Here is a 19,924-nt window from a genome sequence, read left to right on the forward strand (position 1 = left end):
AAGAAAGCAAGGGTCAAAATGGGCTATTTAGAAACACGGAAACAAACCATTTCCATTTACTGAAACAGTTTTACTTGGTCAGTTGATGAATGTGTTCAAGATTTTGATATTTCAGCTATGGAAAAAATACCATAGAAATGGAAAATTCATAGGGAAGGAAAAACAATTTTCTGTCCAGCCCTGGATATTACTCATCCAACCAAGAGGCAGCCTGAAGCTCCAGAGGACGTGATAGATGTCAGGAAACGAGCCTCCTCATCACTTCAAATTTTATCTTTTTAGGTATTACAAATCTATTGCAGGTTTTTGTTGCCAACATTTTTGTTGCAAGCATTTTTTTTCTTCTTTTTGCTTGTCACTGGGCAGGAAGCGCTCACTTTAGGTAACACAAAAGCAAATAAACCAAATCTGTTTTCCCTTGCTGGGGCAATTTTAACCACTCTCCATCCAATGGCAAAGATTACTCATAGCTTAAGTCTATCTTACCTGAAATTGGTTCCTTACTGCTTTTCCCCTACAAATCAATCTCTAACTAATACGGCAAAATATTTTGACAAGTTGTGTGACCAATATTCTGTTCCCACTTATTTCTGTGAGCTTCCTGTTCCTCAGAGAAGTTATTGTCAGGTTTGAAGCCACGCAAATGAAAATAACACAACTCCTTTTCTTTCAGTGTTACCAGTTCCTACGTGCATATCTAAATACCTTACATATACGCTGTAACATTATAGCATGAAGCAAAACTGCTTTAGAATGTCTGAATATTTTTACTTAATATAGTCACAGTGAGTGTTCTTTACACTTGTCATTTGTAATTATTCCTGTTCTTAATCTACACAGCTTAAAAATTGTGAAGGAGGTGATGGCATTTCCTACAAGCAAGCAGAAAAGGAAAAAAAAATAATAAAAAAATTTATGTTATTAAAAGAATATGTCATTGTCACACTTCAGGCCTGGAAGGACTTCTGAGGCTGTTCTGGAAAAGGTAAACTTCATTCTTGGGAAAGAATGAAATGTTAACTTGCTGTCAGATAAAAATCTAAAATTTCTGTTGAATTCACATAACTGAGAGTAGAAGGCAGACCTATTTATGTCTAAATTACAGCTCACTTTGGGTACTGAAACTGTGCATCCTCTTCATCCATCTATAATATACTCAGTTACACAGGACAATCATATTGTGACAGCTTGAAAGAAGGACTCAGAAAATAGCAAGGCAGTTTAAAGTTCTTATTGAAACGACTTATTTTCAGAAGCTAGCTGCACGCTCATTGCAGAAACAATAAAATCCTTTCCCTGAGGAAGCTGATACTTTCCAATGGCCTTAAAGAAAGCTTACATTCGTCGAATCGCGTTGCTGGCAGGGATGACGGAAGGTGACTGAGTCCCCCCTCTGCCCGAGGGCCAGTCTACCGGTGCCAGCCCTGCCCCATGGTGCCCGGCTCTTCTCGAAGAGTCTGAGGTTGCAGGCTGCACAACCACCCAGCCAACCTTCCTCCCCATCCTTATAATTTTTATTTTCTAATCTTTCTTGCTGTGTTTTAAACCCATTCTCTCTTGACCAATCCACCGGATGAGAAAATTCATCCTCTTCTCTCTCTTTACAGCAGTCTTTCATATATTCGATATACATTCATATCTGTATTGTATATCTATGTATGTTATTTTTCTCTTCTTCTGCTTCCCCCTCTTCAACCTAAATCCCTGTTGATTTTTTTCAGAATTTCCTTATAGGGCATATTTTATAGATATCTGATCATTCAGATTATTCTTTTCTGCTCTCTTCACGGGCTACGTACTTACTGAAGCCAGACAGGCCACAGCTACTGAGCTTTTCTAGAGCCATGTAAATCAGGCTGTTTCACAAAGAGTCTGTGCTTCTCTTTCTGTATTGTTTCATGTGGCCTGACTTTCTCACTGCAGCTCTCTGACATTGTCCCCTTTGTATAGATTGTGATTCACGTAATCACAGATCTTTTTTCTTTTCCACATAATTGCGGCTTTTTTCCTGCAGAACACCCAGCGGTTCCCCCTTTCCTATTTGTACAGCTGATCATATCTGCCTCTGCCCAGTAGTGTGCACTTATCCCTGTTGAATAGTACCCTCCTTTTTTCAGACCTGAACTCCAGTGTGTGAAAATCCTTCTAAATCCTACATCTGTCCTTCAGCATGCTAAAGCCTCCCCGTTTGGTATAATCTGCAGTTATGTAAACATATTTTCTGAACCATTGCTGAGTTCATTAACATCTGTCTGACAACGAGCCGCTTGTACCAGCTCCCAAAATATCTTCATCTACATTGTTTCCCTTGTTTGCTTAAAGAATATCATACAAAACCATGTCAAAAATCTTACTAAAGTGACATCCAACATGACATCCAACGTTTCTCCTACACTGACAATTCCTCTTTGTTGCAAAAGAGATTGGATTTGTTTGACATCTTTTGTTCTTGACAACATTATTTGTTGTGTTATAAGTGCTTAAAAATAGCTTGTTTACTTGCTCCAGCATCTTTTCTGGGCACTGAAATTAAATAGATTGGTATATACCTTCCTATTTCCTTCCTTCCTTTCAACAATACTGTTTGTCCCTTTCTGTCCTATAATACGACTCTACAGTAAATTTTCAAAGATAACCACTAGTAACCAAGATTTCATCACCCAGCCCTTTAAGTGCAGCTGATGGAAAAGCAGCAAATCTTGTCTGAATAATTTCTCACTTGTCCTTTGATAGTCAAGTCTGAAATCCATTTGTTTTCCCAAGTATCAATAATGCCTGATATTAAAAACCAATCAAAATTAGGTGCAAAAAAACCCAAAAGCTTGGCTTTCTCAGTGTTTTCTGTCAAAAACTTTCCAGTTCTGCTTGATACTGGAGCAATCTTTTGCTTGATTCTTTTCCATTTCTGGTAATGTACTTAATTTCATGTTACTCCCGATATCCCTTGCTAGTTGCTGCCTTATTTTTCTGATTTCATCCCTGCGCAACTGGGCTACACTTTTGTAGCTCTCCCAAGTAACCTGACCCAGCTCCTCTCTTTTCTGCATGCTCCATTCCCATCTGAGGTTCACAAAGACCTTGTGGCAGCCAGGCTGATCTTTTACTGTGCCCCTTACCTCTTCTGCATGGAGAGTTCACTTACTTACACTCTTAATGTTATTTCTCTGAGGAGCTGCCAGCTCTCTTAAACATCTTTTTTGTCTGCATCAACCCCTCAGAACATCATATTGTATGCATTTATTGGAGTCTACCTCCACAGAATCATAGAATCATTTAGGTTGGAAAAGACCTTTAAGATCATCGAGTCCAACGGTTAACCTAGCACTGCCAAGTCCACCACTAAACCATGTCCCTAAGCACCACCACATCTACACATCTTTTAAATACCTCCAGGGATGGGGACTCAACCACTTCCCTGGGCACCTGTTCCATCTTTGTTTTATTTTGATGTTGTTGTTTCTTTCCAAAATCACAGTCTCCCTGCAAAAAACTGTGAAGTCACATATATGGATACACACATATACTCAGATATGTATACATACATACATATATATACACATATATACACACGTTTATCTCTCTCTTTGTGAAGAACACTGAGAACTTAAAAATAGCATGGCTTTTCTGACTCAAATAATTCAGTTTGATATCTATAAAAGGAAATGAGAGATGCTGGGTGAGTCACCAGAAAACCAGCTCATAATTCTGCTGGAAAATAGAAGAAGGCAGGACTCCTGATTCCTTTTCTAATAATCCTGTAAATAAATTGTTTGCTTTACATCAGCTGTAGCTCATAGGTGAAGGACACATGTGAAAGCATTGTGGACCCATTTGGCTCCTGGATTAGAAGAGAGTGTTGAAAGTTTTCTTCTAGTCTGCTTTTGTTACTGGTGATGTATCTGCGATCTTGCAGACATGTATTCTTACGTCTATTGTTTCTTCTCAGTTTCACCACATCAGGAGTAATGCTGGCCGGGCTTCCTGACTTCAGTCTCCTGGGAAAATTTTGAGCAGGTAGAGAACTGTACCAGTTCACGTCTGACAGGCTCTGCAACAATAGCCCTAGAAACCAATGGTACGGTGTCCCACTGGCTCTCGGGGAATGAATTCTTCAGATGTTATATCTAGCACTGGCTTGGGTTTAAAAGCTACCTTTAAAATACGCTTTCTTTTCCTCCACGTCTCCCAAGGACTTATTCTGTGACACTTGGCACATTTCTATATCCATCTCTATAATGCACATGATGTCTCATTTTCCTGCAAATGTTCAATATCACGGAAAGGGGAAAATATTCCAAATTAAGCAGCATCAATCTGCATTGGTTATGAGTATACCGCATGTGGCTATAAAGACTTTCTCTAAGTGTATTTCAGTATTTCTTTGTCTCTCTCGTACATTTTTAATCACTTGGATTAGCATATTTTTACTTGTTTCCCTCATGTTGTCTAAATATTAAATATTTACAATTTATGGCAAGGACTCGTTTTCCTTGATTCTGAAGAACCATTTACTGCTTATGAGGGTGCTTAAAATAAATTGTTAGTAGCAACTTGCTATGTATGCAGGATACTGAAGTGGGCTGTATGAATTTCACTTACATACCCAAAAGAAGCTCAAACTCTTCTGTATGAATTTGGGGTTCCTTTTTCTTTTTTTTTTTTTTCCGTTAAAAAAAACCTCCTAGAATCTCACTCTCGTGACCTTAGCTTAGTTTTGAATTCAAAATTTCACTTTCAAGTGATGTAAGTAGCGAAGATGAAACGAGCATGGAAAGCTCTGAACGTTGGTAGTATTTAAGGGACGATTTCTCACCAGTTTCGTATACTGGTGCCTACACAACTCTGACATAAAATACCCAGAGCTTATAAAACGGAAACGTAGCCTTCTCAAAAGCGCAGGAAGTACTTTTCAACTATTATGCAGTATTTATAAGTATGGATCTCTAAAAACCGTATAGAATTTCTCAGGTAGATGGGCACCGATTATAATATGCGTTATATAGTTATGATCGCGGGTATAACGCAGGGTATTTAACGCAGCTAACGCGGCGCGTGTAGCTGGACCTTCGCACTGACGGCGCACGTAGCGCGTAGGGACCGCTGCCGGCAATCGCAGGTGTGGCTGCAGGGCACTGCAAAGGTTGCGTTACATTTTAGGGGGGGGATTTTTTTTTTTTTCCCCCCATCCCAGGGCGCAGGACGGCGGAGCCCCCGCCGGCTCCAACCCTTCCCGGCCGCCGGTGCCCCCACGCCTCGCCCCTTCCCGCGGCCACGGGAGAGCGCTGGGCGCGGACCACCGCCCGCCCCGCCGCAAGATGGCTCCGGGGGAGCGGGGCGCCCCTCGCCCCGCGAGGGGACGGCGCCAGGTTTGAACGCGGGGAGGCAGCGGAGGGGAGCGGCCGAGGCGACACCGCCCGCGCTGCGCTCGGGGCCGCCTCACGACCCCCCGGACGGGGCGGCTCGGCCCCTAACGTGCCCGCTCGGGCGGGGCCACCCCCCGCAGGTACGGGCGACGTGCGGGGATGCCGGCAGCCCTGGGCCCCCACGGTGTGCGCTGCTCCTTGCGACGGGCACGGGACCCCGAGCCGCGCCGCCTCCGCAGCCGCTTCCCCCCGCGGCGGGCGGAAGGGGGGCAGCGGGGGGGATGGCCCGCGCCCCCAGTGCCGCTGCCGGGCATGCGCGGTGCCCCCGGAACATGGCGGCGGCGTGAGGCGAGCGACGGTAGGAGCCGCTTGACAGGCGCGGGAGCCGCCGCGGGACGCTGGGGACCCGCTTCCCGCCTGCCCGGTGAGTGGCGGCGGCGGCGCTCCCCGCAGCGGCAGGTCAGGGGGAGGGAGAAGCGGGGAGAGAAAGGGAGGCGAGGCGGGGGTCGCATTTCCTCCCCGGGCTCCTACTGCGACCTCCGCCCGCCGTGGCCGCGCCGGGCGCCGCGGGAGAAGGAGAACGGCGGCGTCCTCCTCCCCTCGTCCCTATCCCCTTCTCTCCTTTCTAGGGTGCCTCCGGCTGCCGCCCCCCACCAGCCCCGTCGCGCTGGAGGTGGCAGCGGGTCTCGTCGGGGCAGCCCCGGGCTCGGGCGCCGCGTCCCGGCCTCTCGGAGCTGCCCGCTCCCCTTCTCGGCGGGCTGGGCTCGCAGCGCGGCGAGTCCCGCCGCCCTCCGGCCGCGGGAACCGCCGGTCTCTGGGGCAGGGGCGCAGCTGCGAGGGCGGCGCGGCGGGAACCGCTCCCCGGGCGAGAGGAGCGGGGCGGCTCTGCCTCCCGGCACCAACAAAGCTCTCCTGGGGAGGGAGGGTCGCGGCTCCCGGGCAGCGGGAGTCCCGGTGAGCAAGAGCAGCACGGGCGGGCCCGGAGGAGCACTGCCCTGAGCCGCAGCTGCTCTCCCCGCCGGTGCCTCCGTTTTGGGGCTACTCCCGGAACGAACCCCTCTCCTTGCCGCCCGCCGGAGCAGCGAGGCCGGCGGCGTTTGACAGGAGCGCGGGAGGACACGCCTCCCCCGGCCGGGGCGGCCCCGCTGCCTCCCCCGGCGGCGACTCCGCGCCCTGACCGCCCGCGCCCTCCTGGCCGGGGCGGTGGGGTCCCGCGGGGCTGCGCCCGTCCCTGCCCCGCTCCTCGCTGCCGCGGCGCCTGGCGACTGCTCTGGCTGGCGAGTTCCTGCGAAACGGTTGTTAACCTGAAAAACTGGATACACGTTAAACATGAAATAATTCGGAGCGTGCCCCTGTGTTCGGTAAGGGGGTTGAAGACGGGGCGGTAAAAGGGTGGTAGGTTGGGGGACACTTGCAGTGCGCTGGGGCACCGTTCACGGTTTCTTTACAGTTAAGCTGCATTTATGACATACGTTGCCGACTTAAAGGAGATATCTTGCATGGTGAATCGTCTTCTCCGTAGATGCGTGATGGTGCAAAGAAAGTAGTTAAGCGTGGTGCGAAAAGTTCTGTTCTTACAGTGGTGCTCTTCGTTGCTGTCTTTAGCTACTGGAACAAACTGCAGAGCAGATTGCAATGCTATAGTGATTAAATTAATAGTCAAGTTAATTTTTATGCTCAGTTGTTCTTTAGCAATAGATACTTTGAGTGCTTTTAAAAATTTCTGAGTAGTTTCATATTGCAATTTGAAGTCGATGCCTTTCCCTACAGTTTTCTGTTTCTCACTGATTAATTAGGCTACAGCCAAAAATAATCCTAAAGACTAAAAGGTTTATTGAAGAGGTGAACTACTGACATCTTAGTGAGTTCTAATGATGTAAATCTCACTTGTGACTCATGCATATTCTAACTAATGTAGGCTTGGTGATTAAAACTTAAAAAGCATAGACTTTGTAGATTTGACAGGAGCATCCCACATCTGACTTATGAACAGCTCTTCAAGTTTGACTGGTTATGAATTTTTTATTATTCAGAGCAGCAGTCTTAAACCTTTGGATTTCTAAAGCTTTGATACTGCATCTTACTCTTTGGAAGTGGCAGAGAAAAGTAGTTGGTGAGACAGTCACTTAGGCTCAGTAACAACCGCAGCACTTGTGCGGATGGGAAGAGTAATGGCAGGAAGGCATTCGCTGTGTTACAGTTCTGTTTGAAGCTGTCATATTAACATCAGGTAATAAACAGGGGAGTGATCATTTCGTGGCGTACCAGTTCTCCATGGGCCACCATCCAGTGCTGCTCAGCCTGCATCGAGTGGGCTCGCTGGCAGCATGTCCTGGGAAATTCCTCCTACCACCAGGCTGCATGCTTGGGGGCAGGGGGAGCTGGTTTTCTCCCTTAGGGTATTGTAAAATGTAAGTACTATTTGAGGATGATATTACTTGAATTGATGTAAAGAAAAAATACACTGAAGACACTTCTGGTGCTGCTTTATTTATGGGAAGCTTTGCAGTAATGCAAGTGGGAGGCAATGGGGAAGAGTATGTGGGAAAACTGAAGTTGAGACCTGAAAGTACTTGCATGGCTTTTAACTTCAACATGGTCTGGTTTTGAATACGAAAGAAATGTTTACTGATTTTGTTTGAGACTCAGCTGAATGGAGTTTTCTATTTAGTGTAAATATGTGGTAATATTTGTGTAATATCTTTCAGGTAGCTTGGTATTATATATTTTTATCGTAGTGTTCAGATTTGGCAAAAACAAATGCTGGCTTTTAATTACACGTTACAGCTGCAAGTATAGACTACTTTCACACCAGTTAGAAGCCAAGTAGATTTTCAAACGTGAATGACTAATTAGATTGTTCTTAAAATTCAGTCATGTGTGAAGTGTTGATCTTGATGCAGGGAGGTTAGGGAAGAAGCAACGACAGTCCTCTAAAATATGTTTCCTCAGACTTTGTATACTTCTACTTTGAATGTGCAGATGCCTTTTTTTTATTTTTCTTTTTTCCTTTGCTGCAGCTGTCCTTGCTGCATCCAGCTACTGTGCTCTTGTTTTCTGGAGTAGCTGCTCAAGTTCAAAAGAGGCATTGGTGAGTGTTTCCTTTACAAAACCAAGAGTAATTTTGTTTTCGCTAGTGTGACATTTGTAATACTGAGAAAGTATTAATTTCAATATCTCTCTAAAAGTTGTGTGTATAAAACAACAACATGGCTTTACTTAAGAAGAGAGGATGTGGAAAAGCCTGAAGCAAACGTAGGTTGCTCCTTCTGCCCTTTGTATGTGGGTGTCTTTCTCATGATATTGCCTCATTGTTTTCTTACTATGCCAATGGGATTGTGAGCTGTGAGCGAGCCCTGTTTACTCCCTTTACTCTTGCAGTCGATCCATAATGGAGTGGATGTACAGGGAGAAATTAAGTCCTCAGTAATTATCCCTTGCTATTAAATAGCATCACTAACAGGAAACGACATTTGTCATTAACTGTCCAGGACACTGCAGCTGGCTTTCTTATTTGTCTGGATACACCTCCCTCGAACAAGGATGGACAGAATACACAGTTATTCTTGCATGCTTTAAGATAATCTTTGAAAATACCATTTGGCAGTCTACTGTAATATTTTCTGAGTGTAAATATAGAACAAATTACAGGTAGAGACCTGGACACTGCTTCAGGGAGTCTACACAAGGGAGGCTGTTAACCAACTTCTTGACATCTGCATCTGCAGGGCATTTAAAGTTCTGTTCATTCCCATTTGAAAGAAACAGCCTTAGGCACCCAGCCTTAGTGCTGATTGCTTCTTCCAGAGATTAAAATCTTAAATGTAAAGGACTATACCGTTTGTGTTCCTTAAAGTATATGACATGCAACGTAAATGGTCCGTAAATGGCCCAGAAGTCCGAGATTTTTCTAGCATGTGGGAAGAGCCAGAAAATCCTGTATAAAGTTGTTGAGGCTTAATAGAACAGTTTGTAAATATGAAGCAATGGAAGTGTTAACTGGAAAATTATTTGTCCTTGAATGTTACAGGTGTTTTCATTACATGTAGTAGTGTTGGTATTTTTGCAAATACTTCTGATTTGCAGTTTGGCTCAATGTAATTTGAAGTCCAGAATATTTGTTAATGTTCTGATACGATTTGATGAATGATTCTTTTTTTACTGTGATTTGTGATATACTGTGATGGTATATGAGAGTGTTTTTACTAATACAATTTGAATGGCTTGAAGACTTCTTTTAAAGTCCAAGTGTTCTATAATTTGGTGATATCTGGATGTAGTGGTAGGAAACTTTCATATTAGTTACATGCAGTTAAGTTTATTTTTGCATTGTAGCGATGACTGATAGTGGTGAGGTACATGTGTGTGAACAGCTTTACTTATGATGTCTAAGTAGAGAGACAATTCATTTGCTTGAGATAAAGCATCTAAAACGTGAAATAGTTAAATCCTTAAGTGAGTTGTAGTTTATTTTAAGGGTACACTTTTGTGTGAATACCATTTTTGTACGTTCATGGACCTGCCAGCTGACTTAACCTGTGTGGGCAATGAGGGCTGAGGATGTCTACCTAGCTCTTGCCACCCCTCGCTCCTGCAGCAGTGCTGCCCATGGAGCAGCAATGCTGCCTTTTGCTCCTGAGAGCACCAAGAGATGATTTGGTGAGTGACCAGCTCAGTCCATTTGTGGGTGTAAACTCCTCATGTTGCCTAAAACTTGTATCGCATATCTTGTGATCTCTTTGAGTATATCTATCCATTGTCTTTTGGAATGGGCAAAGGGGGCTTGCAGGAGTGGAAGGGTGGCTTCAGGTACCTGAGCCAACAGTGAGCACAGTCCCTTTTTATCTGCAGCAGGTGTATAGACAAAGAGTAACCCATGCATATATGGTTATGATGACCCTCAGAGGTACTTGTATCTCTTCCTTGTTAGTCTTTCTGCTTGGTCAACAAGGTCATAGATCTGGAGGAAAGTCAGGAGCTGCATCACAGCCATTCAGAAAGCAGCAACTGTCTTTACAAGCTGCCTTAGCTCTTTTATTTGGCTTGCTCTGATACTTTATCTTGTATATGGTGGACACTGGGCACAAGTATATATAACCAGACCATTTGTGGTAGACAGGATATACTGTCTCCTACCCTTAGCAACTCTCCTCCCAAGATCCCCGTCACAAAAAAGTAACAGCTTTAGTTTCTATGTCCTTGGAATAGGACCAAAAATCCAGTATTTTTTAATCTTAGATCTAAATGAATTGAAGAAGTGTACACTTCTTTGTGATGGTAAGTTACATGTGTCTCTTATTTCAGCAGTGTAGACTCAAGACTGATTCATAGTTCTGGACTTTAACAAAGGCTTCTGCCTTATGGGTAGTGGTTGATCATTTTGGATCCAAATTGGTGCAGTATTAAGTGTGTGCTTATTGTGGTTCTTCCATGTGCTCTCTTCCTGCCTTCCTGAATTACTTGCAGAGCCTAATATCAAAGTCTTCCTGAAATACTAAAACCTTTAACATAATTTTAGTGCTCTTCCATTTGTTTCAGTAGGGGTGTAGCCTTTCTGCTCCACAGGGAAGATGCTGTCTAGATATCTTATGTCCAAACTAATCCTTTTCCTTTTTGGATTTGTTATAATAATGCTATATGCAGCTTAACTATGAACAGTGTTTTGGACTGATTTTTTTTGACCCATAAATTATGTATTTTCTGTGCAACTCCCTATTTGTATGTTGTCATCTAAACCCAAGCAAGACATTGTATTAAAGGTAGATGTCCTGGTTAAATAACTCGATTCTAGGCCTTTAGTTTCACAAATCAGGTCAAATTCTATTTAAGATACCAAGGGGATTCAGTGTTTTCATGAAAGGGATGAACTTCTTTGATGGAAATCTAAGTCTGTTGTCTTCTCGTGGTAATATGATATCCCTTTTAGTGTAGGGCAAAGATGAGGTTGAGCCTTTCATCATCTCTAGCATGAGTTAGTTCAGGGAGGATCTGAAGTTTATAAAACCTACGAGAGGTTAGTACCATTTTAATGAGGTGCATACCTAAAATGAAGCATGTACCGTTATTTATGTACTGTATGGAATCTATCGGAGATTAACACAGGAAGGTTCAGTGGAAGGAGTGCAGTTCTTGGGGCACTTTTAAAAGCCCATTTGAAAAGCACAGTTTGTAAAAATGAGTCTTGTACGTGGAGGAATGTGAAAGGGTATCAGAGCTGCTAAATTTGGTGGAACTCCTTATTGTCGCTATCGTCTGTCAGGGGCTCAGAGATTAAAAGGGCTGTAGCATGTTTGGCACTTCTCATACCAAATCTTTTCTATGTGTACCCTGCACTGGGGTGCTATAAAGAGGCAGACAGTGGTTTCTGGAAAGGTCAGAAGATATGTACTGGTTTCAATCATGAAATATACAGTGTTATAATTAGCTGGAAAACTTTGTATGTGGCATGTATTTTTTTTTTTTCAGCTTGTGGTAGGAAAATGCTACCTAGGTTCTCGTCTGAATATTCTCTAATGCTGAATGGCATAAGCACTGGGTGCAGGAGGGAGGGTGGACCACCTCCAGAACGGCGATCTCCAGAAGTGGCAGATCTGCCTCTGTCCTGGAGCTGCACACAACCAGTGACAGCTGTGCAGCCATGCTGAGGAAGAGGTGGAGGAGGCTGCCCCGTTACAGCCTGCTTCACCTGTAATTTTTTTTTTTTTAATAATCAGAAAGTTGTCCTAGGAAGTGGAAAAGAGAGATATGGACCTGCTGTGGATGTTCCTGATGCTTTGGGCTCTGCACCTTCCATTTTTGAAGAGTGCGGCAAATGCTAGAGTTGAGCATTTGCAGCTGTCTAGTCCTCCCAGCATTTAGGAGTTGTCTTGTCTTTTCTCACCTGTGAGCACTTTGTTAGCTGCAGAAGTGTCTGGCAGCACTGAATGGTCCTTATGAATGCTTGTCCAAACAGATGAACAAATATTTTTGGTGGCATCTGTGCGGAGGACGATCCCCTTCCCTTGTGGAAGGGCTTTAAAGAAGGATATTCCTTTTTAGTTAGGGAAACAAGAAGTTGAGGAAACAGCACAGCCATCGGTACCAGCAGCACGGGTGAGCCCAGTGCAGGGACGTGGTGGGTGTGCCTGGAGACTGCAAGCAGCTCTCTGGGGTTTTCTCCCTTCAGAAACATCCTCTGGAAGGGAGAGTTCTCAGGAAATTGCTTAAGGGTTTCTTTAGTTCTGGTTCGTTTGGCTTTGCGCCCTGATTAGACACCACCAGTACGTGGGACCAATGTCATTGTCCCCTTGTATAAGCCAGGGTACACCGCGGTGTGTTGCAGCAGCGGATAGACGTGGTGAGGCAAGTTCTGTCTGTTAATATACAGTGGCAGGGAGTCCCAGCCAGCACTATGTTGTTTGGATTCTCAAGTGGGGAGGGTGAAACACATATTTAAGCACTGGAAGAGGGTGGTAGCAGAAATATGTTGCTGCATACAAGTACAAGCAAGGGGAGGCAAGTGTATTGCTCTGAAACAAGCTAACTCCACCTGGGGTCCTGGCAGCAGATTGATCCTATGCAGAAATGTCCCAAGACTGTTCTCAATGCCTTCAATGAAAAAAATAAACAAATTGTGCGCTCCATTTGTCTTTCATAGATTTCTACATCAGACTAAAGGTATTTGCCTTTCTCTCGATACTTTGTTGGATGAATAGAAAATCTGGACCACAGGGATGGATTTGCCAGCTGTGCGGTACGTGGATACAGCTCTGTTAGATTATATCTGAACCGAGCTTCCACAGTCCTTTTCGAGTTTGGAGGCAATGCAGATGGGAGGAAGCTGAAGTTGCCTAAGAGGTTGTAAAATCCCTTTTCCACCATCCTCCTCTGCTTGTCTTTCTCCCCCCTGTCCACTTATGTACACATACTCTCCCTGACTGCTGCTTTTAAAGCTGGTGGTATTGCTCATTGTCTGCCAAAGGCAAGTGCAGAAAAGCTCTATAGGGATCTCTAGCATCTGGGCATCTCTTAGTATGTTTGCAACAGCAATTTCTTTTCTCCCTTACCTGCTGTATTTACACTGTGCTGAAAGTATGCTCGGTGCCTCACAGAACAAATAGTTTGAGAGCTCTCGCCTATGTCAAGGGAGGCTGAGCTGAAGGCAGAGGAGATGTGTCTGGGTGTAGAGAGAATTTCATGCAGGTATGTCTGTCTTAGCCAGTGCTAATCATACAAAATTGTAGAAGTTGTTTTTATGCATAATTTAATTAGATTGCTTTATGAAATAAATTTGAGTTAGGCAATTGAACAAAGCCAGGTTGAATAATGATGATGAATGTTTTCAGGAAGAGTAGTCCAGGCTTGAAGGGGGAAGCGGAAAACAGCAGAGAGGTTTTAGTGAGCCGAATTCACCAAAATGTTTAAACAATTTGTCGAACTCTTGTGCTACTGTAAATATGTACTAGTAAACTACTAAAACTGGCAGTTTTACTTAAGATAGAAATGTAAGTGCAGCATGCTGTATTTCTGATTTATTTGAATATAACATTAAAATACCCTTTCATGTGGGAAGACTGGCATTTTAAGAATATTTAAAGCTGTTAATGGCCAGTCAGCCGCTTTGCTGAACTGCTGACTTCACACATACCATTTCCTTTTTCAGGTTTTTACAACCCCACATCTTCTGACTTTTAAAGCAGGATGGTTGGGGAGGGAAAGAGGAGAAAAGCTATTTTTATTTTCCACTGGTAGCCATAGAGCAGCTCTAAACTTTAATTTTTAAAATTTCTTTCAGATTAGTAAATATTGAATCTACATGATGTAAATTGTTTCTGTTGTGTTGATACAAGCGATGGTGTTTAATTCTGAGACCTTACTTTTCTGCTGTTCTTATAAGTATTTATTTCACGTTTCAGGAATTTTAAGGACAAATCTTTGGTCTATACCTTGTTAGTGTTGCTTTTTAAAATACACAATGACTTGCTCTGTACTGAATAATACACTTAGTACGGTTTGAGAGTTTAGAGAGATTTTTGTAGTCTTGAAATGTATGACTTACTGTAATTACAGTTGCTCATATTCTAAAGCAGATCGTAAACTTACCTGGAGAGAGGGCAGAACATTTACAGGCAGTATTTTACTGCTGACAGCTTAAAAGTTTGTTTATGCTAATCACTTCATAAATAGTGAGCAGTATACTGTTGGTGACTTTCTGAGGAATTTTGCAAGTGCAGAAAACTTCTTGATATTAAGGCAAATGACATTACAAAATGATATTTGTACAGCAGTAAGTACCCACTCTCTTCCTTTAACAACTTAAGAAATATTCAAATTTAGTTGTTGTAATAATATATATGGCTAACTAATATTTACTCTTTTGAAAGCCCATAAACTTGATAAAAGCCTATCTCTCCTAGCTCTGTTTTTATCAACTAGAAGAGAAGGTGTTCAGAAATATCTGCTCATTAGAGGTTCTGCTGTATGAAAACATGGAAGTTTAATTTCCTTTCCTTGAAAGAATCTCGCTTTTTTTTACTCTTTTTTTTTTTTTGCAACGAATGTGAACTAAAAAGGATTCCAACTTGGATCAAATTTCTTGTCAGAACACTGACTGATTATATATTCGTGTACATAAATGAAAGAAGACCTGATCTTTACATTTTGTTTTGAAATCATATATGCGTAATGCTAAATAATACTGATTTTACAACTACAAAGCTTGTGTTACATTTTATAAACTTCTGATACATTTATGTAAGTTGTTTTTTTTCTTTTAGCCTTTGAGATCTTACTTTTCTGGAATGATGCAACAGTATGCTCTAAAAGATGTTAACTGATTATCTATTGCAGAAATAAGGAAGTATATGCTGTTTTGTTGTGACGTATACTAAATGAGTCTACATCCTGGGTAACTTGCTGGAAAGTAAATTTTCAAGTATTGGAAATTTGGAAGTATTGCATCTTATAGAAATACTCCTTTTAAGTCTTAGTCTCTTTGTTTGCCTCTTTTCAGCCCTTTAAAGGCTTGTGAAAATGGTATGAAGTAGGGGTTTTATTTAAGAGATAACAGATGAACAGATGATTAGGTTTAAAAAAAATAAGGTATTCCAGATTCATGAAGGATAGCTTTGAAGGAATGCACTAAAGTCACACTTGTTTGGGAAATGACTGGTGCCTGTAGGTGCATGTTACCCACGCGTGGAAGCTGGAGCAGGAACAGCGGCTCCGGATGGTGTGTTGGTCCATGGAGGAAGCTGTGCAGGTCCTTTTCTTGAAGGGCTCTCTGCTAACAGCACGTGAATGCTGGTTGTGAAAGCAAATGTAGGACTTGTACATAGGAAAGAGTTGGGGAGGAATATTTCTTTGCTTACATTGCACCTATTCTCTGTCAATAACTGGTTTTGCTGTTCAAACTACGGGTGATTCTTTTCCCCCCTCACATATGGAAATTTGATCTGGAAGCATTTGTAGAAGAAAAAGAATGAAGAAAGAGAGGGGCAAGTATAACTCCTCATTCAGATTAAGCCTAAAAAATATCTGCCTGTATCTTAAGCCAAAACTAAGAAAACTTAATCAATGCTTCAAAGAGGATGTTTTGTTAGATTCCTCTTCTATGCTGTGTATCTGTTTAAAAGAATAACCTCAGATCTTACCCGGCAGAGACTGCCCATTGACGACTGTCCCTTCCTCCCCTGAGGACGGCAGCGATGAGGTCTGGGTTACTGCGTGTATACTAGTGGTAGGGTCAAAAAGCTAACTGGCTCTAAAATTGGTGTCTGTGTCTTACCTCTGAGCTGCAGAGTCATTGACAGAAAAACCTTAATCTTTTTGATGGGGACTAAACCCACAATCTACTGGTTGCTTAGGCTGCTTTTAAATGTTATATTTATCTCCATAATTCTGTGCTATGTATTTTTATGAGTGGGCATGCTGTCAAGATAAACTTGCACTGGGAAGCCCTAAATATGCATGATTTTTGTCAGGACATTAGGCTTACTTGAGTGCCTGGCTTACGGTGAGGAGGATAATGGAGATACGTAGCAGGCAAAACAGAGAATGATTTTGACGTTTTCTGTAGAATACTAGCTTCTTTGAAATGCAGCAATACATGTCCTTTGAGTAATTCTTTCAAAATGAGAAAGGCGAAGTTAGCCAGAAAAAATGTTTTCCATCCTGTTTTCTGACACCTAGTATTATGTAGTAGCAACGCAGAGAGGGTGAAGGCTTAGGCTTGTCTACTAATATACTGCTTTCTGACAAAGGGCTGGCACAGTGGGTGGTGGCTAGGAGAAGTGATTTGGGGATTAACAATAAAAACTTCAGTGAGGAATTAAAGGCAGATGAATGCTTTCCATCTGATTCTTTAAAAAGTAACTGATGTAAGGGATGCAAAGCAGAGAAAGAATAAAACTCAGTTTACAGGATGAATTGAGATGTAAATGATGTAAATAATACACCTCATGAGTGTGGAGATCCTCCACCACTCTTTAAGTTGGAAGATATTTTGATGATGAATCCGATGTTATCCTAGGTTCATGGATTATTTTTTTCTCAGCTTTTTCAGTTTCTTTAATTTACAGCGAATGGTTTCTCACTGGTGTGCGATATGGATTCTCTACTGCCGTTCCTTTAATCAGGGGGTTTTGGCCATTTTCTGTCCGTGACTGACAGTCACTGTGCTTAGCTTGCTCTTTGTAACTTCGGTGTTCATTCTGCTGCTTTGTGCACTCCAATGTCGTCATGCTTCAGCCTTGCCATTGCATTTCTTTCTTTGCTCATATATTCCTCACCTTGTTTTGTTTCACTTCTTCCCTTCATTGCTAGAAGCTGCTAGATTAATTTCTTAACCCCACCTTTCTCTATCACTCACTTGGCTTGCTTGCCGAGGTGTGCATTCAAGAATGCCTTGAGCTCTCTGCTTTCTGCGTAATTTTGCTAAAATGTCCCTGGAGGTTTCTCCACTGTATTTGCTGATGCTTTTCTTCTCTTCTGTGGCTGGCGTGCTGTGGGTTGAACCAGGCTGGTGATGGTGAGTGCGACATAAGAGGAGTCTGTCTTGGTTGGCAAAGGACATAACTACCTTGCTTACGGTTTGCCACCTAATTACACGGAGCGATGGAAAACTGTTCCTAGGTCTGCCCCTGCAAAAGAAGTTACACTTTGTTTCAGACTGATCCCGCTCTGTTTTGGAGGTAACTGGTTTTTATTTTGCTATAATTCAGCAGCATGTAGCGGTTGTTAGATAGAGGCTCAGAAATACCATTCTTGAATGTTTTCTGCGACAAACAGCACTATCTACAAGTGAATTTAATAGCAGTTCTAAATTGAATACTTAGGTGTAACTGAGTTTTAAGTAGCATCTCTTCGAAACAGTAATATATTGTGTTCCTGCAGTTGGGTTTGCCTCATTTCAAACAGTGCTTTCAGAACTTTCAGTTGTCTTATATTTTTAACAGGCTGGTGGGCATGCTGTAAAATAGCCTATCTGGTACAACACAAGCTAATGAAAAGCTGGAATCCTTTTTATGTTCTGACAGACGCTCCGGTTGTGCTAAACTTGATGACTATCACTGCGGGGTTGGAATCTTTATTACTGCACCAAGTGCAATCTGGTACTTGGAACAAAAAGATAAAAACCATGCAGTGTTTTAAAGTAATCTGTAAAAACAGTTACTTTGACTCTGCATCACCTTTCACGATTTATTACTTGGAGCGGAAAAGCTTTGAATTTTTGAGGGAGTCTACAAAAGTATCAGGTATTTCAAATTTATTTGATGGCTTAAAAGGATTTCTGTTCTTAATCCTGATGATCATTTATGCTATGAATGTTATTGTGCAGCAAAACCTGCTTATTTTATGGTATTATTCAGTTTTATTTATAACTGCTTTCAAGTCTCAATCTTGAGAGTTTTTGTAATAACTGTCCAGCATGTTGGCGCACACACACTAAATTAATTCTTCAGTCACTGGCATTTTAAAAACCATATTTAATTTGCTTTAGCCATGGGACTTGCACTGTGTAAAGTTTTCATCGTGCAATCCATCACCATAGTGTTCAAGTTCCTTGAAGTTTCACTGAAATGTCACAGTTTCAGGAAAATGCTCAGCTGTATGATGCTGTCTTGTTATATGCGATATGTATGTGTAAATTATTTTTTTTTAGCATGTAGGTATAAGATTCAAGAAATTCCTGGTTTCTAAACCCTAAGAGAATGTGGCTCGCTGCTTTTATCTGCAGTTAACGTTTCCCCAACAGGTTCTCTGTGCTCTGTTACAAGTCGTAGTGGGCAGGGGTATCAGTGAGCGCTTGGGCCTTTGTGTAGATTTCTTACATCAGTGTTTTGTTCCCCCTTCCACTGTAGTTGTGCAAGATAGTGTGTTTTACCCAAAGGTGTTTAAATGGGTGATTGTTTAACTCTGTGCATGTGAAGCAGGACGAGAGGGTTAGATATAAAAGTCTTCCATTTTTCAGTAATGTTTGTTGGGGGGACAAAGGAGTAAAGCACATTTTATATCTGTCTTTGTATTAGAAATCCACAGAAAATGCAAATCATTATACGATGAACTGTTTAAAACAATGAAATAAAAGTTTGGGTTCTGTACCCTTGCTACTTTGATATATCCATTGTTTACATGCTGTTTTTCTACATGTAGTTTGTTAAACGTTTACGGCTTAAAACCAGCAAGATAATTATACACTAATACAAAAAAAAAAATCCTCCTTTCCAAAAAAAAGAAAACCCAAACCCCAACAACAACCTCCCCCCTAACTTGTTGTATTACTACTCCACAGGAAACTGTTGTGCTGAAAGGAAGAATTAACTGGTCTTTCAACTTCAGCCTTTTTATTGTGAGAGGGGAGATCACAGAAGTGTTACCATGGGGAGAACAGCAGCTAAAGGTAAGGCCTGGTAGCTTTTATCCAAGAGGAAAGAAAATAGGGAACCTGTTAAATTCCCTTTTTGAAGGTGGTGGGATATCACTTGACAATTACCGTACTGTTAGATTAAAGAAGACAGTTTATGATATGTACTGAATACAGGTAAGTTCAAACTTCGCATTTTTTTAAAGTAAGTGTGCTAAATTTGGCTTATCCTGGAGTTCTACAAGTTCAACCAAAGCAATTTTGTCCTGTGACAGCCTCGAAGCCATTATACTACTCTAAAATTGAAGAATGTGTCAGCTGTGATATTAAATAAAATGTCGTGCTTTATTCTGTAGCTGCATATAATTTAGCAGGACGATAACCGAGTAGTATAAGGAATCCAATTTTATCACAACGAATGGCATTAGCAGCTGTGTCTTGAAGATAAAATGAACATTTTTAAAGAAATTCATCCACAAATGCACAACGTACTACAAAGGTGTGATTTCTGCTGTGTCACGTCTGCAGAAGTTAATTGTGAGTTAAGTGCTAAAATAGAGAGTGAGACTGAAGAAGAAACAAGGGTGTTTGGGTTGGTGGGTGAAACAAAGAGAATGTGAAGAAAGAAAGACTCGCTGTCTGGAACCAGGTTGCTGTTGCTTTTCAAAGCTTTCAGATGGGTATCCTTCCCCCATAAAAGCTGCTAACACTTTTGTAC

At 42.3% G+C, this 19,924-nt stretch overlaps 1 protein-coding gene across 1 annotated transcript in view; it reads left to right on the top strand.

The window, feature by feature from the left end:
* The first annotated feature begins 5,702 nt into the window (after positions 1-5,702).
* The window catches only part of SCML2 (Scm polycomb group protein like 2), a 75,884-nt gene continuing 61,662 nt past the window's right edge, over positions 5,703-19,924 (top strand). The window contains exons 1-3 of the mRNA XM_054838167.1: positions 5,703-5,787; positions 8,384-8,454; positions 19,135-19,242. Of these exons, the coding sequence (XP_054694142.1) occupies positions 19,221-19,242 (22 nt within the window). The 5' untranslated portion in view covers positions 5,703-5,787; positions 8,384-8,454; positions 19,135-19,220. The remainder of the gene's footprint in view (positions 5,788-8,383; positions 8,455-19,134; positions 19,243-19,924) is intronic.

The sequence above is a fragment of the Grus americana genome, chromosome 1 (assembly GCF_028858705.1).
Source record: "Grus americana isolate bGruAme1 chromosome 1, bGruAme1.mat, whole genome shotgun sequence".
NCBI lineage: Eukaryota > Metazoa > Chordata > Aves > Gruiformes > Gruidae > Grus > Grus americana.